Source organism: Cebidichthys violaceus, unplaced genomic scaffold (genome assembly GCF_023349555.1).
Source record: "Cebidichthys violaceus isolate CVI_PGR_0920_01 unplaced genomic scaffold, fCebVio1.0.p SCAF_19, whole genome shotgun sequence".
NCBI lineage: Eukaryota > Metazoa > Chordata > Actinopteri > Perciformes > Stichaeidae > Cebidichthys > Cebidichthys violaceus.
The window spans coordinates 12,797,317-12,807,615 of NW_027176361.1; the positions used below are offsets into that span (position 1 = coordinate 12,797,317).

Here is a 10,299-nt window from a genome sequence, read left to right on the forward strand (position 1 = left end):
GAGGCACCGAGGCTGACTGTGTGTTGGTAGTCAGAGACACAACCTTTGCAGAACAACAGAACTGATAATAAGGAATGGAAATACTAATTATTAGAAGAGTGGTGCACTGATTCATCACTGCTCTCCTTTAACAGTATCAGACCCACAATGGATCAGCAGAAGCAGGGTTATCTTTTTTTATTCATGCATTCTTCTTCCTTGACAAAACCTGGCAATGCATCGCGGACCAGCAGCAGTTGGGTGGTAAACTCTGGTGTGTTATGCTAGTAGAAGCTAATGTAGCCTGGAGCAGACACTTCAAACGTATGCGCTTCAGCGTTGAAACAACTCCATTTTGTTCTCTCTGCGTAGTTACTCTCAGAACACAACGACTCACCAATGGGTTCGCTCTCAAAGTTGATCCTCACAGTGCCGGCGATTGCGTAGGCGATGACGAGCGGGGGGGAAGCCAGGTAGTTGGCTCTGGTGTTGGGGTGGACTCTCCCTTCAAAGTTTCGGTTTCCTGAAAGGATCCCTGCAGCAACCAGATCTCCCTGGAACACAAAGAGATGCAAACACCTCAAATGACAGGAGGACCACCCCATGGTAGAAAACACTTCATGTCATTATATTTTGGAAATGTATTACTGTTCATCTACAGAGCTGGTAAAATGAGATGAGGAACACTTCAGATCAGAAAACAGGAACAGAAAACAAATGGAGAAAAAGAAGATAGAAGAGGAAGAAAAGGAGCTAGGAGTGCTTGGAATGTGATCTGCTCATACAGTCGGGATGTGGACACAGACTAGTACTCGTAGTAGTCTTAGTACACCTAGTAGTCTTAGTACACCTAGTACTCGTAGTAGTCTTAGTACACCTAGTAGTCTTAGTACACCTAGTACTCGTAGTAGTCTTAGTACACCTAGTAGTCTTAGTACACCTACAGTCCCTGACAAAAGTCTTGTCACTTATCCATTTTGTAGAAACAACAGCTTATAACCTGACTTTTAATTAATCCATTGGTTTTAGAAATGGCTCATATGAACGCTAAAACCCTCCCAAATTATGTTTAATATACTAAAATAAATTTGCTTCACTGAAGAAAGATTGATCATTTAATGAACACAGAAAGGTCAGATTTTGGCAAGACAAAAGTTTTGTCGCCTACAGAGAGTAATGTGAAAATTGAACAAATAATTTACTTCAAATACAAAAATATGTTGCATAACATCAGTGAATTAAGTAGTGGTGCTGTGAGATCCATATTTAATATCTTGTATGACTTCCATGAGCTTGAAGGACTGCATCCATGCGGTTCGACAATGATTCATACAATTTATTGATGAAGTCATCAGGAATAGCAAAGAAAGCAGTCTTACATGCCTCCCAGAGTTCATCAAGATTCTTTGGTTTCATCTTCCATGCTTCCTCTTTCATTCTACCCCAGACAGGCTCAATGATGTTCATGTCTGGTGACTGGGCTGGCCAGTCCTGGAGCACCTTGATCTTCTTCGCCTTGAGGAACTTTGATGTAGAGATGGAAGTATGCGATGGAGCACCATCCTGCTGCAAAATTTGACCCCTTTTATGGTTGGGAATGTAAGAGGTAGCTAATACTTCTTGATATTTTAGGCTATCGATATTGCCTTCCACCCTGCAAATCTCTTGCAAACCCCCATACTGGATGTAACCGCAGACCATGATTTTTCCGCCACCAAACTTAACCGTTTTCTGGGTGAACCTCGGATCCATGCGGGTTCCAGTAGGTCTCCTGCAATATTTGCTGCGGCTGTGATGTAATTCAACCGAAGACTCATCTGAGAAATCCACCTTCTGCCACTTTCCCAGCGTCCATCCTTTTAGCAGGCTGTGGGCCTTGGCAAATGCCACGCGTTTTTTTAATTGCCTTTTGTTTAGTGCTGGTTTCTGGGCACTGATTCGACCATGGAGGCCATTTCGAGACAGAATTCTACAAAGTGTCCTGGTTGCCACGGGGACTTGAGGTGACCAGGCTGGTGGAGCTCTGCTGCAGTGGAAAAGGGGCCGGCCTTGGATTTTCGAGCCAACAAACGGTCCTCCCGAGCAGTTGTCTTGCGGGGTCTGCCGGACCTGGGCTTGTCAAAAACATCTCCAGTCTCTTCAAATCTTTTTCTTATTCTTTGTACTTGACGCTGAGACACATTGAAGGTGTCAGCCACCTCAGCAGTGGATCTGGTCTTCAGCCTCTTGATAATCAACGCTTTGGTCTCAGGGTGAATCTTAGGCATGTTGTCAGAGGTCAAGTTGCAGTTGATGTGAAGGTCTGGTGTGCTGGGGTTCTTTTTATACACACCCACTAATTGATTGATCAATTATTGATCACAGGTGAGGCTGTAATCTAGGATTGGGTGCATCATATGACAAGGCGACAAGACTTTTGTCTTTGCAAAAACTGACTCAGTGGGCTTTACCAAGCTGTGAACGTTAGAATGCTTTTCAGCAGTTTCGTTTGGCACCAAAACATATTTCAAAAGCTGTTGGGATTGAAATTGGCCATTTCTTGTAAAAAAAAAATTTGATTACAAATATATTTGAGGGGCACTTAAGGTCAACTTGTACCCAAGCAACAAGACTTTTGTCAAGGACTGTAGTACTCCTAGTAGTCTTAGTACACCTAGTAGTCTTAGTACACCTAGTACTCCTAGTAGTCTTAGTACCTGTGTTATGGCCTCCACCACCGGCTCTGGGAGCGGCCCGCTGTTTCCTATACAGGTCATGCAGCCGTAGCCAACGACCTCAAAGCTAACAGGAGAGACAAAAGGATCGTTTACAAGGTAAGCTTCAAAATAACGGCAGTTGACTGTGCCAAAAATCACATGTGCACCATGAGCGAGGCCTGTGGTGTCACACGTGCATCACAGCATTGTTTGACATCTGTTGGTGTTTATTTACTGTGTTTTGACAGGATGTTCCCACTGAAATGCTGCAGGGATCACAAGCTTCACGTAGAGGTCAAAACTCTGCGCTCAGTTTAAAGTGGAAACGATCAACAGTGACAACTCAGCTGGCTTTCGTCACAGCCTTTGATTGAATATTTGCATACAAATGCTATATCAAGGGCAGCCTAGAGGCGCCATTTTCACTGTATCAAATGCTTCAAAATAAAAGAAGTATTTTCAGCACAATTCATTTCTCTCGGCCGCTGTCTCTTTCATGAGTCTGTGTGCAGCCCCTGTAGTGAATCAGAGAGCGTCTTCATTTGTATCACGGATCTAACTCACTGGATTAGTCTCAATTCAATTTCAAGAATATTTCATACATCATATGATACATATATAGAAAGTGTGATATCAAACCAAAATATGAGCGGATCATTTTACTGAAAACTAATATTCAGCAGATGTTTGCTCAGTTGTCAGATCAACTTTAGTCACATGATAACAGGCCGTTACATATAGAAGTATGTATATACAAGTTTCCCCTACCATTATATTACATCATGATTCCTTTAAGTGTTTGTGTGTGTGTGTGTTGGTCAACAGGTGTGAGTGTTTAGAGCGCCCTCTGCTGGGTCACAAGGCAAATGACTTCAAACGGTCTCACAGACTGAAACCTCTTGAATTCAAACACGTCATTACAGTTTGAATTCTAACAACGTGCAAACTAATGTTTGATTTTACAGATAAAAAGAAGCTAGAATATGGACCTTGTTTTTTGTTTGTAAAGAATGAACTTTTACACATGAAGTGACTGAACATGTTCGGGATCTTCCATACATGAAGAGAACTGACTGATGGGGACAGAGAGCAGCTCACCCCAGCTGAGAGAGGTAGTCCATGACCCCGCTCTCCTTCAGGTAGTAGGTGACCACTCCGCTGCCAGGCGACAGGCTGGTCTTTATGTATGGCTTCACGCTCAGGCCACACTCTATTGCTTTTTTTGCAAGGAGCCCTGAAAGAAGAGCATTTATCTTTATTAACCGTGTCAATTAAGAGTCAGGAGGTAACACACCCCCATGATATTCCAGAAATCCCACTAAGAGAAGTACAGCACACCCACCTGCTCCAAGCATGACAGATGGGTTGCTTGTGTTGGTGCAGCTGGTGATGGCAGCGATGACCACGGAGCCGTGGCTTAATGAATACTCTTTCCCGTTAAAGTGGAAGGGGACCACAGCGCTGTGCCGCTCTGGAGCCATCTGGAAACCCTTGAAGCCTTGCTGCAAACGTCACAGAGACGAGAGTCAGAGAGTCAGAGAGCCAGAGAGCCAGAGAGCCAGAGAGCCAGAGAATCAGAGAATCAGAGAATCAGAGAATCAGAGAGCCAGAGAGCCAGAGAGCCAGAGAGCCAGAGAGTCAGAGAGCCAGAGAATCAGAGAATCAGAGAGCCAGAGAGTCAGAGAGCCAGAGAGCCAGAGAGCCAGAGAGCCAGAGAGCCAGAGAGTCAGAGAGCCAGAGAGCCAGAGAGTCAGAGAGTCAGAGAGTCAGAGAGCCAGAGAGCCAGAGAGTCAGAGAGTCAGAGAGCCAGAGAGCCAGAGAGTCAGAGAGTCAGAGAGTCAGACACACCGACAGGAACAGCAGTGGTCCAAACTTAACAAACTCCCATTCTTGTAACAATGCCAAACTATACGTTTCACGACACTTTACTTTGAGAAATATGAACAAAATGTTGTACAAACTTTCCATTTATTTAAAAAAACAAAAAACAAGAGAAGTTTTAAATATGAAATAATGCTTATCCAGAAGGCATCCATAAGAATAAAAGTCTAAAATATGCAATGTTTTGATTTAAATCAGGAATGATCTAATTAAAAAATAAGAAAGCTCTGAACAGACATGTGATGCTAGCTCTTTGTGTTTTCTATACTTAATAAAAGTACTACATATAGAAGTACTACAGACAGTAGACGGTATCCAACAGTACTGAGATTCAATCCACAGCCCTTCTGACAAGTGGCACCACAGTCTCGATTCCTGTTAAATACATACTTTATCATATTTATTGATAGTGTATCTGATTCTTCATGATGTGACGTGTGAGCACCTACCTTTGCTCCCAGGCAGGCTTCAAAGTCTGTCTTCATGTCGGACACAGGGATTCTGTCCTGAGGTCTTTTGGGGCCGCTGCAGCAGGGGACCACTGTGGTCAGATCCAGCTCCACCACCTGAGAGCCGGAGACAGGATGTACTACAGCTGGTGGCTCCTTTCACAGCTCTCTCATCATTTGGAAGTTCATACTATCCTGCTTACACAGTCGAAACTTAGGTCTTATGTTGAACCATGTAATAGATGTTTTGTGTCTCATCATATTTTTGTGTCGGTATCACATTACTTGTTGCTTATATGTTGCAGCTGACAGCTACCCGGTTCAGTGTCAGTGAGGTACTCTGTTGAGCCATGCTGGCATTTGGAAACACTTTTTGACCTTTTAAAAAGCCACTGTTAGTCAACCTTTCTTTTATCAAAGGGGCTCAATCTCTAAGTAGAACTTCAAAATGCAGAGAAATGGAGAGAGTGACCTGAGTGAAGTCTGGATCCTGGGAGACATCGTTGTAGTCTCTGAACATGGCCACTGCCTTCAGGTACTTTGTAACGTACGCCCGCGTTTCTGCTTCTCGTCCTGAATACATACAAAATGGAAACCTCGGAAACACTTTCTTGTCAAGAATCAGAGAGACCAATACGTCCGGATCTCCACAGCTGGACACTCACCGGTCTGCTCCAGGTACTGGATGCTGACGTCGTCCACAGGGAAGAAGGCTGCTGTGGCTCCGTACTCCGGACACATGTTGGCGATGGTGGCTCTGTCGGCAATGGACAGCTGAGCGACGCCTGGGCCAAAGAACTCCACGAACTTCCCCACGACACCCACCTGACGGAGGTGCTGAGAGCACAGGGGGGACGACGCACAATGTCAGATTGTGATGAACACAACAGACATGCTGCCAGAGAGCTGACCCCGGCAGAATCAAACACGTCTCTGCATACCTCTACTTTACTGTGATGACTGCATTGTTAAGCGGTTCAACGGGTCGTGGTTACCTTAGTAACTGTGAGGACAATGTCTGTGGAGGTGATGAACTTGTCTGGGGCTCCGGACAGCTTGTATCCCACCACCTCAGGCAGCACCATGCTTATCGGCTGACCCAGCATGACGGCCTCCGCCTCAATCCCACCCACACCTGAGGGTTTGATGACGACTCTTATTAGGAACTTCGTGATCGGTGATCAACAAAGTGCGGCTGTGTTGGTTATTGTCACGCTATCGTTAGCTAGTGCCATTGCACTGCATGAATAAATGAGAGCAGGCATCTGCACCAAATATAAACCACAACTGGATATGTGTACTGTAGAGGAGACGGCGTCTCACCCCAGCCCAGCACTCCCAGTCCATCGATCATGGTGGTGTGGGAGTCGGTGCCCACCAGGCTGTCTGGGTAGAAGAAGCCATCCTGGTTGAACACCACTCTGGCCAGGTACTCCAGGTTGACCTGGTGAACGATCCCTGAACCAGGAGGGATGATGCGCATGTTCCTGAAGGCTTTTGAGCCCCACTGGGGAGGACAGAACATATTTAATAGTTAAAAAGAATCTCTACATAGCTCCCTTTATATCAGACCTCACACTGGGTTTGTTCCCTTTCGCACCTTTAAGAACTGAAATCTCTCTCTGTTGCGGTCAAACTCCAAGTCCTGGTTTTTGTGAAGACTGTCAGACCTAAAGGGAAAAGAGCCGGTGTGTTTACAACATGGAGAAGGAGACAAAGTATATTATAGTGATAAAGCCTCAGCAAACTGAGATGATGTTCATGTTGTATCTGTATGAAGGAGAACACAGAACTTAAGAAGTGATGGTGGAGGGAGCTCTTACTTCCTGTTAAAGTCCACTTGGATGGAATGATCGATGACGAGGTCGGCGGGGCAAACAGGATTAATCTTCTCTGGGTCACCGCCCAGTTTCATCACCGCATCACGCATGGCAGCAAAGTCCACCACAGCAGGGACACCACTGCAAGGACAAAGACACGTGTCCACTCACCATCATTTAGACTTCATTATCACGGAATACAAAAGGAAATCAGGCTTGGGAGACATCACCTGAAATCAATATCACAATCAGGACAAGGTTCTATATCCTCACATCTCATTCATTCTTTGTGTTGAACAATAAACTGATATGAATGGGTTATGACTATGAGCATGACATACTCAGTAGTTAATAAGCCTTTTGCTTGACACCATGATTTCATGGTTGCACCATTCCATCAAATTAGATTTCATAAAAGGATAAGGCTGACGATATTTTAGTATTTTTCTAAACAAAGAATACACTCAATACTGTTTGAGTCTCTAACCCAGTCTAGTGCTATGAGCTCCAGCCCATTGGTTTCCACTGAAGATGTAAATCTCTAAAAAGCTCAATATTTCCATGAAACAGCTGGTCACTGTAGTTTTCACCAAATGTCACTCAAACGGGAGGAAATACATTATTTGGGGACTATATCCAGCGGCACAGTGTGTGTTCATGGTAATGAAGGAACATGTGACCCAGAGCAACAGTGAGGCTCATTGGTGTGTTTTAACAACGACACATATAATATGTTATTATATATATATATACACACACACACACACACACACACACAATACGAGTTAGTAGATCCATTCGTTGTTGGTTTGGCTCTGCTCATATCATTTTAAACATATTTATCCCAAATGGTCAACATTTGAAGCAGCGGAGACAGAGATATCCTGACTTTAGTCCTTGGTCAACCTGCAAAAACACATCCTACATTTCCCATAATGCACCTCAGCATCATTTAACCTTAGACCCTCTGTCTGAAAAACAACCATGTCTTTCATGCTCAGGTTGGCAGACTGTAACGCAGGCGTTCCGTTATGAATTTGTAGAAATCAAAGTCAAACTGAGATTAATCTGATGACATCACTCACTTTGAGTTTCTCAGTAAACTGTTTCTACAGAATGAGTAGTTCTCAGTGACTGTGACCCGTGTGTGTGAGACTGATGGAGTTCCCTCTGCTGTACTTAGTGTAAAGGGTTCCGTCTGTTGCTAAAAACCTGTGGAGCTACTCACTGACATTCTAATGTAAATGAATGGTGTCCACATACGTTAAGTCCTGGAGGATGATGCGAGCGGGTCTGAATGGCACCTCCACCGTTTGAGTCTGGGTCTGCTTCCAGTTGAGGATGCTTTCCACATCTGAGCGCTTCACCAGAAACTCATCACAGTTCCTGACCGCAGACTCCAGGAGGACCCGGATAGAGAAGGGCAGGCGGTCTGAGGAGCAGATGGACAGTGAACCTCTCAGGAATATAGATCGCTAAAACTACTCCATTACTCTGACGACAGGTTTCATGTCTGCATCCAGCAGAGAATTGTTGTTACCATATCGGGGATCTCCAAGTTTGGAAAGATTGTAAAACTGCTGCTTTGGGTCGTTGGGGTCCAGAGGCTCAACTATGTGTTGAAAAGGATTTTTCACAGTCGCAGACATCCTCCTCTGTGTGTCAGTACGAATCTAAAGCATGAACAGAAGCAACATAAGACTGACTGTAATACTACACAATAAACAGAAGCAGGGACGAAATGAAACCTATTGAAAATATGAAATATTCTCATTAGTCTTCCTTTGTGTTTCCTGCTAACATGAAGACCAGATCAATCAAATCAGAGAGTAGTATCTCTATACAGAGCATGGAGAGGGTTAAACACACGTCATCTGTTTCCATGTTCAGTGTGGAAATGGATCAGCCTGAGGGTTAGTGAACTCTCATCGCATGTTTCACTAACCTTACATAACCCACCTACACCTCTTCAGCAATCTGAATACGCTTTAAACAGAACAATCTTTCACAAAAACGAACTTGAAAAGGAAATGTGCAACTGAGTGTTGGACAAGCTTTACTGGTGGAAGAATAACTCAAACTGAAGAAGAGTTCAGTTTATTTCTGCTACAGGCTCCTGTAGAGACACACTCCTCCACATCCTGAATGTCCACATATTTGGCTGCTTAGTTGAAGAGAGCGAGGTCTGCTGCAAAGTGCAAAGTCAATTTACAACACTGACATTTACTGTGATGCAACACACACACACACACACACACACACACACACACACACACACACACACACACACACACACACACACAGCACGTGTGTGTGTGTGTGTGTGTGTGTGTGTGTGTGTGTGTGTGTGTGTGTGTGTGACAATATGAAGCAGTTATAGTGAGTGTTGGTGAATGAATTGATGACTGCTGCTGGATGTTTAACCTAAATATGTCCATGCCGGAGCATTATACAAACGGAATGTCTGTTCAGAGTCGTCATCTTGTTGACGTAATTCTCGGACCACACAGCTCCTCATGTCAAATCTAAAATGTAACCGTTTGAGACTGTTATTGCAAATCACAATTATGGATATCATATAAACAAACCCTCTCGTATATTGCAAATAAATGTGTACTTTCTAAAACAATGAGATGATTTAGTTTGATCTAATCAGAACTGCATTACCGGAGTTGACTTGGATCCTGTCCTACATTGTTCATAGTTCCATTCCGACCCTTTAACTTCACTTGGCCCTCTGACGTAAGTTAGCATTAGCTAACGGTACTTAGTCAAACTCAAACGTTATCAAACGCATACGTTTAGTATGGAAACATAAAAGGAAAGGGACAGTCTTAGAAGCATTGCTAGCGGCTATTTCCCATATATTATTAGCATGACATGGTAAAATATAACCAATAACGGTTTTAATGTGACAGCGCAAGTTAGCTAGCTTAACCTACGTCTCAACTATTCTGCATCGGAAGGATTCCACAGCGTTACTCTAGTATCCGCTCTAACATTAGTGAAGACAGTCACGAGACACTTATTCGATCTGGTCAGACTTTACTTACTTCTGTGTGCGGGAGGAGATAGCCCAGAGCACGGCCGTGTTTCTCACTGACAGACAGAATAACACTAACTTACTTCCGCAGAAAGCAGCAACAGCGATTTAGTCTTGTCTTCTTTGGTGTTTATTGGCAGTTGGTAAACCAGCTTAGAAGTGCATTGCCGCCACCTACTGGACTGGAGTGTGGAAGCGGTAGATTGACGGAAACAATACATAAATACATATTCTCTCTATTATTCCTGTTGCTCTTTGGTCATTAATTAGGATATTGTGTAGTTTGCGTGATGCCTTTCCAACAGATCCCCAATGTAATATTATATTTTCCATTGATCAGTCCTGATTATATTCCTTCTTTCTTCATACCTATTGCAATGCATAGTACATGTTTGTTTCTGGTTTATTGCTGTGTGTGCATAGTCAATTCA

The 10,299-nt window shown here is 43.8% G+C and overlaps 1 protein-coding gene across 2 annotated transcripts in view; it reads right to left on the reverse strand.

Moving 5' to 3' along the window:
• Positions 1 to 9,981, reverse strand: part of aco1 (aconitase 1, soluble) — a 16,834-nt gene extending 6,853 nt beyond the window's left edge. Inside the window, exons 1-15 of one of the 2 annotated variants that reach the window (XM_068713734.1) lie at positions 9,879 to 9,966; positions 9,250 to 9,350; positions 8,366 to 8,498; positions 8,089 to 8,257; positions 6,829 to 6,966; positions 6,606 to 6,675; positions 6,329 to 6,512; positions 6,001 to 6,140; positions 5,671 to 5,842; positions 5,478 to 5,578; positions 5,006 to 5,122; positions 4,018 to 4,177; positions 3,774 to 3,909; positions 2,676 to 2,760; positions 377 to 533 (exon numbers count right to left, since the gene is read on the reverse strand). In XM_068713734.1, the coding sequence (XP_068569835.1) occupies positions 377 to 533; positions 2,676 to 2,760; positions 3,774 to 3,909; positions 4,018 to 4,177; positions 5,006 to 5,122; positions 5,478 to 5,578; positions 5,671 to 5,842; positions 6,001 to 6,140; positions 6,329 to 6,512; positions 6,606 to 6,675; positions 6,829 to 6,966; positions 8,089 to 8,257; positions 8,366 to 8,474 (1,738 nt within the window). In that variant the 5' untranslated portion in view covers positions 8,475 to 8,498; positions 9,250 to 9,350; positions 9,879 to 9,966. Of the gene's footprint in view, positions 1 to 376; positions 534 to 2,675; positions 2,761 to 3,773; positions 3,910 to 4,017; positions 4,178 to 5,005; positions 5,123 to 5,477; positions 5,579 to 5,670; positions 5,843 to 6,000; positions 6,141 to 6,328; positions 6,513 to 6,605; positions 6,676 to 6,828; positions 6,967 to 8,088; positions 8,258 to 8,365; positions 8,499 to 9,249; positions 9,351 to 9,878 lie in introns of both variants that reach the window. The other variant, XM_068713732.1, reaches the window with a different exon arrangement.
• Positions 9,982 to 10,299: the final 318 nt, after the last annotated feature.